At 34.7% G+C, this 18,561-nt stretch overlaps 2 protein-coding genes across 3 annotated transcripts; both read right to left on the bottom strand.

The window, feature by feature from the left end:
- Nucleotides 1-8,082: 8,082 nt before the first annotated feature.
- On the bottom strand, nt 8,083-9,065 carry LOC113288703. Of its 2 annotated transcripts, none has more exons than XM_026537822.1 (2): nt 8,822-9,065; nt 8,083-8,734 (listed from the first exon to the last, which is right to left on the bottom strand). In XM_026537822.1, exons 1-2 carry the CDS (start codon nt 8,914-8,916, stop codon nt 8,515-8,517), a joined length of 315 nt encoding a protein of 104 aa, XP_026393607.1. In that variant the 5' UTR covers nt 8,917-9,065; the 3' UTR covers nt 8,083-8,514. The 2 variants fall into 2 exon arrangements, with proteins under 2 accessions (XP_026393607.1, XP_026393606.1); XM_026537821.1 differs by having other exon boundaries at nt 8,104-8,737; nt 8,822-9,052.
- A 611-nt stretch (nt 9,066-9,676) lies between these two features.
- On the bottom strand, nt 9,677-11,268 carry LOC113288702 (peroxidase 72-like). The gene is made up of 4 exons (XM_026537820.1): nt 10,952-11,268; nt 10,647-10,838; nt 10,386-10,551; nt 9,677-10,282 (listed from the first exon to the last, which is right to left on the bottom strand). Exons 1-4 carry the CDS (start codon nt 11,183-11,185, stop codon nt 9,867-9,869), a joined length of 1,008 nt encoding a protein of 335 aa, XP_026393605.1. The 5' UTR covers nt 11,186-11,268; the 3' UTR covers nt 9,677-9,866.
- Nucleotides 11,269-18,561: the final 7,293 nt, after the last annotated feature.

The raw sequence follows: 18,561 nt of genomic DNA, 5'->3' as shown, positions 1-18,561 counted from the left end.
TCAGCGGAACAGGGTCTAAATCTGAGACTCTTTAGGCCAAGATGTGACGAAGAAAATCTAAAAAATGATTTGTCGGAAATTTTCTACCATCTATTTAAAAGACTCAGTTACCGAAGATGCGCAGATAAGAGACATTGCTGTCATGGTTAAGGCAAAAGCAAAAACATGGAATTCAGACCTATCTATCTAAGGGGATTAAGACCAAATCCAGGATACACTAACAAACACAATAACACATCATAAGCGAATCAGATGAAACTATATCTTGATATGTTGTTACAAACCAAACACTTCACTACTATTTGAAGACTTGAAAAGAGAAAGGGGGATAAGATGCAAACATGGTAAGGGACTTTCATAATTCAAATTCCAAACATAAACCACCTTTTTATCAATATGATCAGAATCGGTATCGAGATTTTAGTCAAATGACGGACCTACAGCTGGGCTAAAGGGGGCTTTAGCCCGGGTAGGCTTCCCAGTCCACAAGCCAATTTTTTTCTTTTTTGCTCGACCAAGGCTTCTAGCCCGGATTTTGAAAGGAAATTTATCTTTCTTGGGTCCGTCCCTGTTTTAGTCAAAACATTTTTAAGATTTTAAGAAACAATATTTGTATTTCAAAACAATCTTGCATCAGAAAGGGAAGAGGGGAAGAGGGGAAACATACTAAACAGTAAATGGTCTTACCCCATAACATTTTAGACAATTTAAAATCAAAACTTTTTAGACAAACAATTAATAACCAAATTCGAAACAACAATACGATCAACATCTATATTGTGACCTTAAAAGGATTCTGTTAAAACATTTTTGAAAGATTTTTATATGATGGTCCATACTAGCTAGAGCAAACCATTTTGGTTCTCCAGAAGACCCAAAGAAAAACAACATTTTAGAAGATTGAAAACCAATTAGATTTTAAAAGTCACTTTCCTTAATCTATGTCTGATACGTCAAGTTATCCCCACCCAAAACAAGATTTTCTCAAAAAAAATAGACAACTGAAGCAAGTAGAAGAATTAAAACAAAGAACAAATGTTTTTTTGAAAAATATAATTTCAAAATCAAAACAGCATATTTGAGAATCAACATAAACCTTGGTAAAATATATCATCATTATGGGAATAAAAATCAGTCTAGATCAATGATAGAAATAAAGAAACCTGATTTAGAAAGACCCCATCGCAAAAATAAGTAAAAAACTAAAGAAGATGAACCAAAACTCATATCTAGAGAAAATCTTGTGCTAGAAGAACCACATCATCTTTCCCTCTCAATCTGAAGCAGAAACACAGCAAGAACTCATCTCAAATAAAAGAGGCAACAAACGAGATCCAGAGAAGGTCCTGTGTTGTGAAAACCACAACAAATTTCTCCCAAAAACCTGAAAAGGAATCATAAACAAAATAGAAAAGGCAACAATCAGGATCCAGAGAAGGTCCCGTGTTAATGAAAACCATAGCAACCTCCTCCCTCAATCCAATCAGAAAATAAAAATTCATCACATCTAGACTAAAAAGAAGCTAAAGATCCGTTCCTTGTAGCTCATGACCCATTAATAACTCAAAGATTTTCTTAAAGATCACTCATCCATGAAGAGCTGATTGCCTTTAGATACACCTTAAAATTTCCCATTTCTAGAAGCGAGTAAAAACACCACTGTTAGGCTTAAGCTAAGCCTTGTGGGCTAGATTTTGCTTCTAGATTAAACAAAAAGCATTGCAGATTACATAAAAAGCGTTGTTTATTCTTCAATATTTCGGATTCCAACTAGTAGCTAGATAGTTGCGTTATTCTATTCAGCGAAACCAAAATTCTACTTTTCACGGAATGATTCAGCAAGACTGATTTATTTATTTTATCTGATGGTTGAGATGGTTGCGCCGTTCCGCACAGCCACGGGAAATGGTTCAGCGCATCTAGATGCTAGATTACTAAGTCTTATGGTCTTTTAATCTAGCATCTATACTGGAAGCTAGAATAACCTCCTAAGTCTTATGGAAATTCTAATGTAGTATCTAAATGCGCTAAACCATTCCATGTGGCCGCGCTGAACGGAACAGTGCAACCATCTCAGATACCGGATCAAAAAATAAACCAATCTGCGCCGAACCAAACAACGTAAAGTATCGAGATGCTGGATTCTCTCCTCTAACTCTAAAAAATAATATTTTTTCTCTGAAACTCAATTTCATATGAAATTTTTTAGATTTGAATCCAGATTTGATCTAAAATCATCAGATCTATTGACAGGTTTGGTAATAAATATTAGTATTTCTTAGTATTGAATAAAACTATCGTTATTAAGCGATCCTAAGGTTTGTATATAACGTTTTCGATTTATTTTCAATTGATCTCATCTCTGATGGCTTATGTAAGCCAATTGGATTTTTCTGATAACTGATACAGCGTTTCCATTGGATGGATCATTCATATCAATAATATCATCGACGGCGATTTACCATAAGTCGTCGAAAATTCTACATTTATGTGAAGATCAATGGCCAATAGTGGTGATTGTCATAAAGACGCACTGTGCAAACTACTCCTCTACGGGACATGTTAATCTTAACGAATAAAAAAATTCGAATAGCAGAGTATTATTTCATATGCCATCTTTCAAATATATAATTCAAATATGAAACATGACATATGTATTTTATCATTGTTTTCATCTTTGATACACATGAACAAGATGTATTCATTGTTGTTATATTCATGAAATCAGGATATTTCATTCAAAAAAGAAATAAAAAAAAACTGATGTGGCGGACAAGTGATGAACTTACTTTTGATTTTTTATTAAGAAAAATAGGAGGGAGGATCCCCTTACATGTTTATTCTCACACTATCTCACACATTATACGTCATTCTTGTTAATAAAAACCAAATAATAACATATTAGAAACTAATATTTCGGGGATATGTTCTTTCGCGAAATTCTACGTTCCTTATAAGATTTAGAAACCTATATGAATAATAGCCACAATCGCATATCATCTATAATGTAGATAATGGAAAGTGCGGGTCGAACCTACAGGGAGCAATGAAAATACTGTAATCAATATCTCTGATAAAACTAACTGTTAGAGCACTGCTCGGTCGAAATCGCAAGCGTTGCTATCTCAAGCTTGTTTATCAAGTTTAGTTGCCAAAACTATAAGTCTTTCTACTATAGCTATATGTCTAGGATTAGGATAGAATAATTAGTTGAGTTTTGGAATTCACGGCGTTCATCGATTGAAAACGAAGAACTACTAAGAGGAGCTTGTGGAACTTCATCAACAAAAGGTATGTGGAGACTTGAACTCATCTATCACTCAAAAGTCTATTTCTATCTCCTATTGAGACCAAAGTCGTATAGCTATATAGACTTTATACACATTTGATATTTCGAGCTTAGTTCTCGAAATATGTGTTGGTAAGCTTTCACTTTAACCAAGTTCATCTTTATTCTTGACGAAAGTCAAAAGATGATCATGTGAAAATCGCTTGGTAACATCTTTCATGATTTGTGTTAGATAGTCATTTGATTTAGACTCGGAATGTTTCGTATTGATCTATTGATCACTTGAAAATTGCTTTGAAGCTAATACTTGCCAAACCAAAAATCATTGTACACGGTTCCAGAACCGGTTCCAAGTGTATATTCTTATATTATATTTTCAAGACCTAAAAGTGATTACTTGGTTCTCAAGTTATCTTAGTTTAAATTCTAAGCAACCCATGGTCTTTGGAAAATACAAATAGAGGTGTTGTTTCAACTGGGAAAATCAATTCATGACACTTTATTTCCTAGTTGATTCTAGAGTCGTCCTCTATAGACCTAGGTTTCCTCTGAGAAACATAATTAGGTCTACGACTAAAAGGCTTTGGTTTTGGGACTCGTGAATCCTTATTTTGCTTTTCTGTTATCGAGGTTTTTGAAATCCATTTCAGGCAAGATAGATAGCAATTGCAAAGTTCTCTTCGTCTCAGAATTTGTGATTCCTCAAGATATGTATCTGAAAACTGATCCTAGTTGATCTTTTGAAGATTGTTCTTGAGATGTGGTTAAGAATCTAGGCTGCTACTCGGGAGTCGAAAGTTCCGGATTTGTGAGGTTCACTAGCTTTGTCTGTTGCAAATAGATTTCCTCACCATGATCTTTGATATAAACGAAAATCAAATAGGCTTATCTGTTAGAGGGAGATTGGTATCAAATGTATTTACTTAGGTTGAAGAAACTCTTAGGCTGTAAAGGACGTCAACTAAGGGAATCAATTGCATAGAGTCTTGCGAGGTTCAAAAGACATAAGGAGCGCGACCGTAACTGAATCACGTGGAGGTTGGGTTCAGTCTCAACTACACTCCAGCATGAAGTCTGATAGTAGGCTAGTGTTAGTAGCCGCTTAATACAGTTTAGTGTACAAATGTGGACGAGGTCCTGGGGTTTTCTGCAGTTGGGGTTTCCTTGTCAACAAAACTTCTGGTATTTTGTGTTTTTCCTTTCAAGGATCAAATTATTGTTGGATTTTTTCTCAAATGTTTTCCAGAAATTTCTACAGACGTGTCTCTTCCCATTAATGGGTGTCGTTTGAAAGCGTCTGTTAGAGATGAACGGACATCTCCAATAGACATGAAATCAAGTGTTTATTCTCACACTATCTCACATATTATACGTCATTCTTGTGAATAAAAACCAAATAATAACATATTAGAAACTAATATTTCGGGGATATGTTCTTTCGAGAAGCTCTACGTTCCTGATAGGATTTAGAAACCTATTGAATAATAGCCACAATCGCATAGCGTCTATAACATAGACAAAGGAAAGTGCGGGTCGAACCTACAGGGAGCAGTGAAAATACTGTAATCAATATCTCTGATGAAACTAACTGTTAGAGCATTGCTCGGTCGAACTCGCAAGCGTTGCTATCTCAAGCTTGTTTGTCAAGTTTAGTTGCCAAAACTATATGTCTTTCTACTTATAGCTACGTCTCGGATTAGGATAGAATGTGTAGTCGAGTTTTAGAATTCACGGCATTCATCGATTGAAAACGAAGAACTACTAAGGGGATCTTGTGGAACTTCATCAACGAAAGGTATGTGGAGACTTGAACTCATCTATCACTCAAAATTCTATTTCTATTCTATCTCCTATTGAGACAAAAGTCGTATAGCTATATATACTTTATACACATTTGATATTTCGAGCTGAGTTTAACTCGCTTACATATTTCTCGAAACATGTGTTGGTATGCTTTCACTTTAACCAAGTTTATCTTTATTCTTGACGAAAGTCAAAAGATTCATGTGAAAATCGCCTGGTAACATCTTATATGATTTGTGTGAGACAGTCATTTGATGTAGACTCAGAATGTTTTGTACTGATCTATTGATCACTTGAAAATTGATTTGAAGCTAATATTTGCCAAACCGAACAATCATTATACACGGTTCCAGAACCGGTTCCAAGTGTATATTCTTCTATTATATTTCAAGACCTAAAAGTGATTACTTGGTTCTCAAGCTATCTTAGTTTAAATTCTAAGCAACCCATGGTCTTTGAAAAATACAAATAGAGATGTTATTTCAACTGGGAAAATCAATCATGGTACTTTGTGTCCTGGTTGATTCTAGAGTCGTCCTCTATAGACTTAGGTTTCCTCTAAAAAACATAATTAGGTCTACGACTAAAAGACTTTTCTTTTGGGATTCGTGAATCCTTATTTTGCTTTTCTGTTATCGAGGGTTTTGTAATCCATTTCAGGAAAGATAGACAGTAATTGCAAAGGTAAAATCAATTGTTTATTCTCACACCATCTCACGCATTATACGTCATTCTTGTCAATAAAAAACAAATAATAACATATTAGAAACTAATATTTCGGGGATATGTTCTTTCTCGAAGTTCTACGTTCCTGATAGGATTTGGAAACCTATATGCATAATAGCCACAATCGCATGGCGTCTATAACGTAGACAATGTCGAGTGCGGGTCGAACCTACAGGGAGCAGTAAAAATATTGTAATCAATATCTCTAATAAAACTAACTGTTAGAGCACTGCTCGGTCGAACTCACAAGCGTTGCTATCTCAAGCTTGTTTGTCAAGTTTAGTTGCCAAAACTATAAGTCTTTCTACTTATAGCTATGTCTCGGATTAGGATAGAATGTTTAATTGAGTTTTAGAATTCTCGGCGTCCATCGATTGAAAACGAAGAACTACTAAGGGGATCTTGTATAACTTCATCAACAAAAGTTATGTGGAGACTTGAGCTCATCTATCACTCAAAATTCTATTTCTATTTTATCTCCTATTAAGACAAAAGTCGTATAACTATCTAGACTTTATACACATTTGATATTTCGAGCTGAGTTTAAATCGCTTACATATTTCTCGAAATATGTGTTGGTAATCTTTCACTTTAACCAAGTTCATCTTTATTCTTGACGAAAGTCAAAAGATGATCATGTGAAAATCGCCTGGTAACATCTTACATGATTTGTGTGAGACAGTCATTTGATGTAGACTCAGAATGTTTCGTATTGATATATTGATCACTTGAAAATTGCTTTGGAGCTAACACTTGCCAAACCGAACAATCATTATACACGGTTCCAGAACCGGTTCCTAGTGTATATTCTTCTATTATATTTTCAAGACCTAAAACTGATTACTTGGTTCTCAAGTTATCTTAGTTTAAATTCTAAGCAACCCCTGGTATTTAAAAAATACAAATAGAGGTGTTGTTTCAACTGGGAAAATCAATTCACGACACTTTGTGTCCTAGTTGATTTTAGAGTCGTCCTTTATAGACCTAGGTTTCCTCTGAGAAACATAATTAGGTCTATGAGTTAAAGGCTTTGCTTTTGGGGTTCGTGAATCCTTATTTTGCTTTTTTGTTATCGAGGTTTTTGTAATCCATTTCAAGCAAGATAGATAGTAATTGCAAAGTTCTCTTCGTCTCAGACATTATGATTCCTCAAGATATGTATCTGAAAACTGATCCTAGTTGATCTTTTGAAGATTGTTTTTGAGAGGTGGTCAAGAATCTAGGCTGCTATTCGGAGTCGCAAGTTCTGTATTTGTGAGGTTCACTAGATTTTTCTACTGCAAATAGATTTCCTCACCTTGATCTTTGATATAAAAGAAACTCAAATAGGCTTATCTGTTAGAGGAAGATTGGTATCAAATGTATTTACTTAAGTTGAAGCAACTCTTAGGATGTACAGGATGTCAACTAAGGGAATCAATTTCATAGAGTCTGCGAGGTTCAAAAGACATAAGGAGTGCGACTGTAACTGAATCACGTGGAGGTTGGGTTCGGTCCCAACTACATTCCAGTATGAAGTCTGATAGTAGGCTAGTGATTGTATCCTCTTAATACAGTTTGGTGTACAAATCTGGACGAGGTCCCGGGGTTTTTCCTGCAGTTGCGGTTTCCTTGTCAACAAAACTTCTGGTATCTTGTCTTTTTCCTTTTAAGGATCAAATTATTGTTGGATATTTTCTCAAATGTTTTCCAAAAATTTCTACAGACGCGTCTCTTCCCATTAATGGATGTCGTTTGAAAGCGTCTGTTGGAGATGAACAGACATCTCCAATAGACATGAAATCCTCTTTAATTAGCAAAGGCTTTCTCCCATTTCAGACATCAAGATTGTCTGATTTCTTTTCTCTCTAAGCATCATCAGAATTCATAAACTGTGTGTTTTTTGTTGGGTCAAGGGGTACAACTCTTGAATCCAACAAGTTGTTAAAGCTTCATTGTATTCTGAAAGCTCCATTGATCAATTATACTCGCCAATCTGTTTTGGGAAGGGTCGAAATAATTGCCGAAAAGAATCGCAAGGCCTTGAAGTCGGTGATAATTACTTCTTTTTTTCTGATCGACAAAGAATTTGGTGATAGCGAGTTTTGAACTTACGTCACTGGTATCATCACCCGATGACTTTACCACTATATTACAGTGACACCGACATAACAACATTCTTTTCTGTTCTTTGTTTTCATCCTCTGGTACCCAAATTTCGAACAATTGTAAACATTGATCCAACTACTGCTAATATCAAAATTCAAAAATCGATATGTAAACAGTGAATCATAATGCAACATCCATTGAACTTTATAATGGGGGTAAGGAAATTCAGTTGTTCCTTATTCCATTACATTGTTAACATTCTGAAAATAGTTGTCCGTTACAAATTACAATCATCCAAAACTCTCCCTCCTTACCTTTGGACAAAATTGATCATAATTAAGAAATCCAACAAAACAAAAACAAAAAGTTTATTTTAATATACAAAAGATTTCAACAAAATCCCAAAATTAATTTTAATTTGTACAAAATTTTAAAGATCCTTGTTCGGGACATTTCTCTTCTTAACATCTTTTCGATCTGCCTGGGTTTGTTTAGCTAATCAAACACCAATAGCAAGTTCAGCACAATGGTTAAAGCATGAAACTCGACAGCAAGGAATTAAAATCGAGGGAAGGAACCATTGATGCTGCGTGGGTTTGTATAGCTAATCAAATACCTATAACAAGCTGAGCACAATGGTTAGAACTCGCAACTCTTCGACAAGGAAATCGAGGAACCATTGATGCTGCTGAAGCTCCCCCTGGGTATTTCTTCCTTTTCTTTGCCTGATCAGGTGCTTGTTGTTTCTTCAAATCTTCAATACTTTGCACGTCTGATAAACATGTAAATGATTGAGATTTCCCCGAATAATACCTTGATAATCCTCTTCTGCTGAAAAATAATAATCAAAACACAAATATAAATCAATAGTTCAAACAATCTCATTCACATTAAAAAAAATAATACTGTACTTACTTTTGAGGGAGATTGGTTCTTAATTCATTCATGTTGAATGAAGTCATCATCTCATCAAATCCTTTTGTTGGACTTTTCATTACAACAGCAGCCATGATGGGTTTTTCTTAATTTTGGTTTTAAGGTTAATGGAGATTAAAGATAAGAGAAAATATTGAAATTAGTTAGAGCTGGTTGAGAAAATGAAAGTGGATAAAGAATGAGTATAAATAAGAAACAGTTGAGAATATAACGGTCGAATTTAAAGATGGATAATATTGAGAGGATAAGAACATATAGCTAGAGAGTTTCTCACACGTCATAAGAGGAAGATTAAATTAGAGTTTTTATAATATAGTAAAGAAGAAGAAACAAAGGAGAGCATGTGATGGGTTAGAATTTTTGGTCAGAAATCACTCGGTTTTGGTGGATTGGATGGATAGGAACATTTCCATGCACTTTGTTCGTTCTACCTAAAAAAACCTTGCCACCTTTTTTAACATTTCCATTATATCTTTGTTTTTTTAGAGCTCTTCTCCTTGCCATATGGTGACATTATATGTGTTTCGATTGAAAACGTAGAATATTCTTGTATTGCAGCATTGTTTATTGATGAATAGAAAAACACGTCGCCGTTTACTCGTCTCACATGCAGACGGCAGATTCCATTGGAAATTTGGACTTATCCGATGGGCATATGCTAAGGGTATATAACTTGCATCCTTGATCTTGCTGATCTCGAACTCTTTTCCAACATGTTAAACATAGTGGTCCCGGATGGAATAGCAATTCAAAGTTGCTTATTATCTAATGACACAATTGCGTCCCTTGAACACTAAACAATTTACGATTGCAAAACAGAAAGAGGGACAATCATTTTAGAAATGGATGCAACACACAAATTTCAAATTTTATAGAAGAGAATTATTGTTTACAAGCATAACCCATATACTAAAGAACTGTAATGCTAACAAGAAAGGAAAATGCAAATCACACTTATATCGTACTATATGTATGGAAACATGGCACAGCCAGCAGTAGCATAATGGAAACCTCTTATAATCACTTAAAAGTGATTAACCCTCCTGCAAACCCTTCGAATCTCTCCTCTCGAGCCGGTCAATGGAGAAATATTTCCCATCTTAACCATGGATTTAGCAAAATGATCGAAGAAGAGTCCCATATCTTCAGCGTATTGCTCCACTAACTTCTTTGAAGCTTCATTCTTTGTCCACATAACTTGGTCAGAATTCAATAACCCCTTTGAAGCTACAATGTTCTTGTAGTAATTGTTATCGAATTTTCTTGGGGTTATGATGTCCATGATGAATAAGTTTTGATCACCACCGGATCTTGGGCATCGAGTTCTCAATTCAGCAGCGTAAGATTGATCGAGTGTCGTGTCAATTCTGCCGTTACCATTTTGGCCGTATAGTCTTTGTCTAAAACTGGTGCATCTAGCATCCCCAATTGTATGACTTCCTGTAGAGTTAATATACTTTGCTTGATTAGGACAGGTAAAGAAAGACATGCATTTTCTTGTAAAAATAAAAGGTAAATCGATCAGTTTGTTTTTATTTTTTACCAGAGAGTGCAACCATGTCAACAAGGTCGAGTCCAACAACTTTGAACTTAGTCAAGATGGTTTGGAATGTGTTGTTTGGTGCAGGAATGTTGTTGTTTGAACCACTTAAACTTGCATCCCTTGAATCTCTTCTTCCCAATGGAACTTCCCAGTTTGGACCACCAGCCTGTTGATTTACGCAATAAAAAACGATTAAACATATTGATTAACTAGTGAAGGGTTTCATTTTGAGCAGAGTTCGACTAGGATTTATATATGTACCAAGACAGTAGAATCTCTAGCAGCAAGAGCTAAGATATCAGCGCAAGAGACGGTTTTTGGGCATTCATGCTCTAAAGCCTTTTTTATATCGTCGATGACTTCAAATCCTCGTGCAGATTTCCTGTTAGGGTTTGATCGCTTCTCACTGGTTATAGAACCACTGCTATCCAACAACAATGATGCATCACAACCCTGCAATAATGTGTTAAATGAGAGCTTAGTTAGTTACATGCATGTATGCAAAAGAAAATATGATATGTAAAAAATACCAACTTATAATTTACATGCATGCTTATTAAACAAACCTTAACGAAACAGTCATGGAAATGGAGCCTCAACAGCGAAGCAGCCATTCGAGCTTCTTTTGCAACAGCTCGTTCAACAACAGACTTAACAATTTCTTGAGCTCTTGGACATGAATGGTCGTAAAATTGTGGGTATAAGTTACCTTCATTATCGTCTATCTTGTGAGATAAACAGATTGGAGCTAAAGCAATGAGTGAAAGAACCATGACACACCACATTGATGAGATACCCATTTTTCTAAACTAAGTGATGATCAAAGTTTATATGAAGGATAAATTTGTAGACAGATAGATGTAGAGAGGAAGTTAAGGTATTTGTTTGTGATGAATGACAAGAGATGGGTTCATGTATTTATAGAGAAGGAAATTGAAACGAAAAAGAAAAGAAGCGGATGAAGAGTAAGGGGGATCATAGAGTAGGTAATTTTTCAACTTTTAGTTAGAGAAAAATTAGTTTAAATTCCCTTATAAGTCAATTGCTTATAAATTATGCAACCAACTTCTCTGAGATATCTCCAATCTTAATTAGTATCCGAATGTTGGTTTTTGATAATCTTAATTCATTCCTACTATGTGAATTCCATGACCCTTTTTATTGTTAATGTTGTCTTATCTTGTTTGTTTTTGAAGAAAAATCTTTTAATCTATAAACAACAACTATGTCTATCAAGTTGAAGAATGGTAGAATAGGTAAGAGTTGGAGAACTGCTCCTCTACTAGCTAATTAGTTTGAAAAACATTTCAACCTATTTTCTTAGAATACCATAAACTGATAATGAGAGAATATATTAGTTAATCTTGTCTTTTTGACTCCATGAAAATTTTCGACTGTTTTCTGATTTGATATGAAGGCATGTGACACTTGGGTTTGGAACACCAACCTCGATTAATGGTTTGGTGACGTCAAATTTTTCCTTGATTTGTATTTGAAACATTTGCAAAATCTTCTTGTACCTAAATGACTAACTAGATGACCGTTGCCATGGTGGGGAGGACCGACCGAAGGAAAAAGGAAACACTGCTATAATTGGACGGTAAAAGAAAATTTGTGTCTAAAGGGAAAGTATCATTTTTCTTGAAACGTAGAGAGTACATCGTTTTATTAGTTGCAAAGGAAAATTACATGGAGGTAGTCAAATGAGATTTCTATAGATTTTTATAGATTTTTTATTTGAGTGACTTCCAAAGGCTTTCTGAGAATCTAGAGATTTCTAGTCATTCGCAGAGAGTATTTAGAGAGTCTTCATAACTTGCGGAGACAAAAAAAATGAGATTTGTAAAGAGTCTGTGATTTATAGAGACAAAAAATGTATAATATCTAACTAAAAATAAAAAAACATCTACCAAATTTTTTATTATGCACGTTAAAATGTTAATAAAAGTACCATGAATACCTAGTAAAATAATTGTTCGTTGTCAGAAAAAATCTCAGTGTTGTCCTATGCATAAGTTTTCTGTCATCCCACATTTTGTTAATTGTTATATTCTGTCTCATCACTTATTAGCATCTTTTCGTTGTTACATCTGAGGAAATGTCCTTTGAAGTGGCAAAGAGAATCTCATTGGGTATACACGATGGAAAAGAAGAAGAAATATGAGGTGTCCAATATATTCAGATGAGGTCGGTTGTATTATTATGCAAATGGCTCGTCCCTTGGTCATCGGCTCAAACAAAAGAAGAAAAAAAAATGGTCCTACTCTTAAAAATAAATATTCCTTAAATTTCCAAGTCTCCCAAAATCTCACCTCTTGAGGAGAGATTTCTACCATGCCTATTTTCATAAAAAAAAAGTCTCCCTAAATCTCTACAAATTACAAATCAATGACTTTTAGTTCTCCTTCGAATAACAGGGGTGTTGGAGTGACTCTCATGAAATCCTAATCCAATAACATGGAGTTTCAGAGAATTTAAATGACTTGAAAAAAGTCTTTAACCAATAACAAAAGACATTAGGAGACTCTCCAAAATTCTCTATGGACTAACAGTAGATTTGGAAACTCTCCGAAAGTTATTTAAAATCTCAATTGACTACCTCCCTGTTAGTTGATGCATAAAACCAAAATATGGTTACATAAAGTATTATATATATCCTTTGTGGTAGTTTGCATAATGGGATATACATTTATTTTCAAAATTGTGCCTAAAATGATAAATACCTTCGAATTTTTCGTAAACACTCTAAATTTGATATTGTTGTTTGTACTCATTGCATAGATTTTTTTAAAACCTTTCCAACGAGATAAAATTTATAAAATTCCAAGACACGTATTTTTAGATATGTTGTATTAAAGTTTGGTTGCCAATTATATCCCTAAAGAAATAGGTTACATTAGAAATTATAATAAAACTTGGCTCTTACATCTGGTTGCCCTTCTTCTTTGATTTATTTACGAAGAAATCTAATGCCTTATTACCCTTTCTTTTTGGTTTATTTACGAAAATGTCTAATACATATTTGCCCTTCCTCTTCGGTTTATTTACGAAAATGTCTAAAGGAAAAAAAAGAAACTTTTGATTTAGAGGGGCAGTGTTGTCCTTTCATCGTTGAACCAAATCCAATCTTTTGTGTCTAATTGGAAAAAAAATTCACGTTTCACATTGACACAAAGTCACCATATATAGGATCCTCCCTCGCTTCGCTCGGTCGGCCCAAATATATGGCGCCTAGATTTTTACTCGACAAAATAATAGTGGAGAAATAATGCCTAACAAAAATGTAGCTTTTTACTCTACAAAGATTATCGGGAAGCCCAGTTTTGTAAAAGCTCGCTTGATGAGACCCCAGTCCAAAGAATCATAAGCTTTTTGTATTTTTAATGTGAGTGCCACTTTGGGTCCCTGGTTTGGTTTGAGGATTTGATGTAATGAAAAAGCTCTCCGGTGATTGTTACGTCGTCATGAAAAGATCTTTGGGGTACAAATGCATTTTGATATGGGCATATTAGGAATGGAAGAGAAGTCTTATGAGATTGACCAAGAATTTTGGGATGATTTTATATGTGACAATGCATAGTCCTATCGGTATATATTGCGATGATTTAGAAGGTTGTCTTATTTTTAAGATCAGGGTGAAGTTAGTGTGGTTCATGAGTGTTAAGTGATCTAAAAAAAATGCGCACCATAAGTTGCGGTCGGGTTGTTTCCCACAAAACTTTGAAGAACTTGCTGGTGTATCCATCAAGTCATGGTGCACGATCTGAGCCAATGGAGAAAAAACACTTGTTTGATCTCCTCAGGGGTTAACTCAACTGTAAGAAGAGTACATTCTTGTGGGGTTAGTCTTAGGTTGATGTCTACAAATAGTTTTACATCAATCGTCGTACTTGGTGTCGTATATTGATCTGTGAAGTGATCAAGCATAAGTTTGATGATATTGTCTTTATCGTTGATTCATATGCTTTGTTGATCCTGGAGTTATTATATATTGTTACAGATTCGATGGATTTTTGCTTTGGTATGAAAGAAGGTTGTATTGCGATCTCCCGATTGAAGCTATTGTATTATTAATCTTTGTTTCCAATAGGTTGTGTGGCAGTCTAACAAGATGAGATGATTTATATGGAGTTATTTTTCTTGAAGAATCCAATGGTGTAGTGCAATACCGCTTTGGGTAGCACACTGATGTTATGCCTGATTGGTTCTGGCCATCGATTTTTTTATTAGAGTGGGTAAGCGGCAAAAGTTTACCTTATTATAATCTGTCAGGGTTTCGTCGGTGGGTATGAGCTTTAGCTAGAGGTTTAGGGGAGGGCCTGAGTCATATAATCTATTTCATGATGAGTTTACCACTTGCTGTAGTTGAGAGTGAGATAGTCATAAATGCTCAAACTTGTAATTCTTACTTCCTTGCCAATCTATTATCTTTTTATCCTGCATGATCTGAGGCTATTTGCAGTAAATGTATAATTATTGCACGGGGTTGGCAGTTCTCCAATGTTGGTTTTTTATACCTCTATCGAGGCGCTCTTGGATGTTGTCTTGGACTTGATGATTGTTTGTCCAAGTGAACGGGTCTCCTCGGAAGTCGAGGTCTATGAATCTCATCTGATCAATTGAATTTAGGAAAGGTTGAGTATGTGCATAAGTGATTTATCTACCACACCCTTCTTTCTGAATGATCTAGAACTTCATTAAAATCTCCGATCAATATCTATGGAGTTGTGGTGCTAGGAAATAATGTTGGGAAATCATTTCATAGATCTTTCCTAGCGTCTGGGTATAGTGGACCATACATACCTGTGCATAGACAAGGCCAAGCTGTGGCAAGAGGGGTGACGATGGCAGTATATAACTTTGGTATTTCTTGATAATTTATAGATTTATATAGCTTTTTCACATTAGGCAAAGACCTCATTTTTCTTCCTATTTTAGGGACGGAGCGATGGTTCTGGAATTATAGTGTTTGAGCGATACGCAAACTTTGGTTGTCGTTGGCTAAGGTTTCGGATATGAATAAAATGGTTAGTTTAGACATTGAAATTAATCCTCGCATGTGTTGTATTGTTGTCGGATGGTTTATTCCCTAGCAATTCAATGCTAGGATAGACACGTCTAGAAAGGTGGTTTTGCTAAAAGGTGATAGTGGTTGTGATCCGTTTTAGAGAAGTATACTTATAGTTTGGATAACATTGGGGTGGTTGATAGGTTTCAGGGTATGGAATTATATAGAATGTGGTAGTGGGTTTTGGTTTGGTAAGTCATTGTGGTTACGGACAAGAAGTAAAAGGTTTTGTGGGAGTCTGATGCAGACTATTTTGGATTTGTAAGATTTAAAGTGGTTTGATACACAGAAAGAGAGTAACTAAAGTGCAGCAAAGCTCACAATGCAATGACCAATGAAACAATAGTAGATTAAGAAGCAAATATTCAAAGTAAGACTAAAATTCAGAGGGATAGAATCCAAAGTGGCGAATTATGTTCAAATACAGTGAACCAGAATGATGCAACACAGTTAATAATAGAAAGTTAGGGGTAAGTTGTTAAAGTAAGTATTAACGACTACTGGAAGTGCAATTCTAATAGATGTAATACAGATAGGTATAAGGATCAGATCAAGACCAGGGTTAGCGGTTGGGTATTAAGTTCTTTTGGAATAAGAACAAAGTCTTAGGATTTATGTAGTATTTAAAGAAGTAGCAGAAACTAGGAGCACTACAAACTAATGCAACTAATGGGAGCTTATAGGAGAGTATCCAGTTCCAGAGAATAGAAGATGAAAAAGACTAATTTATAAACAAAAGGCTAAACATTGTTAAAGGGATAAAAAACAAGTAGGCACCAGAAAATGAACAAAAAGCAATTACAAGAGAGATGATTATAATTTAATAAGGGGAATGAGAATGAAATTTTTAGATCACTGCTCGGTTGAACCCACCAAGCGTTGGTATGTCAAGGTTGGTTGTCATATTTTAGTATCAAAACTCATTAATCGCTTGATTAAATTACTAGAGTCAACTTCGTGAGATTAGACTAGGAAGTCTATAAATGTTGAGACAAACAAGTATTACTCTAAAGACCTGAAGAATCAGAAGACATAATCGACATCAACGAAGACATCATACTTCCACTTGAGGTTAGTAATACATGACATGACTTGTTTACATTTCTATATCGTAAGTTTTCAACTCGTTTTAGATTGAAAACATAACATGCAGAGTTATATACATGAAAATCTAGTATTAGAGACTTGATCATCTTATTTTGATCAAAGTGTCAAGGAGGAATATATCAATAATTGTGAATGCTTTATATTGGTATATTATATTATGAAGTATACGGCTTATATTTTGAACTTCTTAACTGCGACATCAACATAATATTTGTAACTCATTACTGGATTGTGGAGTGACCATGGGTTTGATTTCATGCCTACAAAACTAGGTTTACTTACATGAGTTTAAGTAAGTAGACTTACGAACTTGTTTCGTAGTTGAAAGAAATCAATGGGATTGAAGGTCTGATTTTTATTGAAGATGTAAGGTAAGACCGACCCTAAACTATATAAATAATCAAGGTAAAACCAATCATAACTTATGTTGGGAGTCGAGGTAGAACCGATCCTAACATATATCGGGAGTCAAGGTAGAACCTATCCAAATAAGCAAAACCAACTTCCTTAGTCACGTACATTTTATGGTTTATGTTGTTTGGAATTTGGGTTTGAAAAATACTAAAGTTCAAGATATTGACATAATAAGTAATTTGAACATGAGATGAAATATTATTTATTAATTGTTTAAATATATTCCTTGATACTCAAGGTGAGATCCCAAACCGAAATGTTTGAGAATCTTTTGAGATTTTCGAATGTATATGTTTTTGTTTTACCAACAACCAAAACATATCTCCAGAAAGATATATTAGTAAAGTGATAACTATATTGAGTTGTTCGAGAGGTATTTCGGTTATACAGTTGTATATGGGTTGCAACTAGACAAAACCGAATTTCAGTGCTTTATTGCATATTTTGAGAATATTTTCGGTTATGGAAATTCCTTGGTGTCTAAACAACCTTGGTATATAAATAATGAAGTTTTTTATTCTTACAAACTTATCCTGAGGCAGGAACTTGGTTTCGTAGTCACTGATGTAGACAACTAATAGTATTACTTGTAATACTATCTTAGAGTGGAAAATAACCTAATTAGGAGAAATATCTTACGACCGTTAGTTGTCGTTGTGGGAAATTAGAATCTGCATTATTATTTTAGTTTTTGATTATTGATTTGATTGACTAACAGTTGTTAACTCTTGATTACACCTAGTTTGGTTATTCTTGAGAGTCTTCTCTTGTGATATAACGTCACTCAAACTATATCAAAAGATTATCGGTAGTTCAGATCTGATTTTAGATCTAACGTTGACTTGCGATCATCCGTTGTTAACAGACTCCATTTTATGCGGGATCGATCATAAGTTGAAATCAAGTTTCTTATTGTGCAGGTACAAAAGACCATTGAAGATTTGAAGACAAAATGAATTTCTTATCCATTTCGTGTCTTTGTGATTTGTTTCGTGCAAAAACTTGATCGGCTAGGATCCGACTAGATCTGGTTTATCTTTGATAGACTTGTATCGCTAATCTTATTTAGATCAACAACTTATCATTTGGTGGTACTCTTAAGTATCCGAATCTGATAGTTTTGTTTGACTTGATATGGTTAACTTGTTAATCCAGATCTTGGATGAGCTAACCCGACAATGGAGTTTATTGATTTAAAAAAAAAAAAAAAATTCAAGATCAACAATCATATCTCTGATATACTTCTTGAGATAGAAGTGTGGTTACCAAATAGATTTGTCATTTTTACTGTTTGAAAGACGATCAAAAGGGTTGAGTGCTTGAAGTTTTCAGAGAGGCTGAAGCAACTTAAGATAGTGGACTCTATCTTAGGATTCACGTGCATTGGCCATATTGGTTGTAGGCGCAGGAATACTGAGGAAACTAGGTATCTAGGGGTAGTTTACTTGGTCTCAACTATACGAAGTTGGTAGTGGTCTTTGTATAACGACTTAATTCTGAGAGTATTTAAAACTGGACTAGGTCATGGGGTTTTTCTGCATTTGTGGTTTCATCGTTAACAAAATCTTATTGTGTACATTTACTTTA

This window comes from Papaver somniferum, chromosome 6 (genome assembly GCF_003573695.1).
Source record: "Papaver somniferum cultivar HN1 chromosome 6, ASM357369v1, whole genome shotgun sequence".
Classification (NCBI taxonomy): domain Eukaryota; kingdom Viridiplantae; phylum Streptophyta; class Magnoliopsida; order Ranunculales; family Papaveraceae; genus Papaver; species Papaver somniferum.
Note: the sequence above shows the minus strand (reverse complement) of the source record. Positions and strands in the feature narration are given on the sequence as shown.

Coding starts and splice junctions, on each gene's coding strand:
- LOC113288703 (XM_026537821.1), bottom strand. CDS start 8,916: ATGGCTGCTGTTGTAATGAAAAGTCCAACAAAAGGATTTGATGAGATG. Junction 8,738..8,821: donor AGAACCAATCTCCCTCAAAA/GTAAGTACAGTA, acceptor ATTATTTTTCAG/CAGAAGAGGATTATCAAGGT.
- LOC113288702 (XM_026537820.1), bottom strand. CDS start 11,185: ATGGGTATCTCATCAATGTGGTGTGTCATGGTTCTTTCACTCATTGCT. Junction 10,552..10,646: donor CTAGAGATTCTACTGTCTTG/GTACATATATAA, acceptor GTAAATCAACAG/GCTGGTGGTCCAAACTGGGA. Junction 10,283..10,385: donor TGACATGGTTGCACTCTCTG/GTAAAAAATAAA, acceptor TTAACTCTACAG/GAAGTCATACAATTGGGGAT.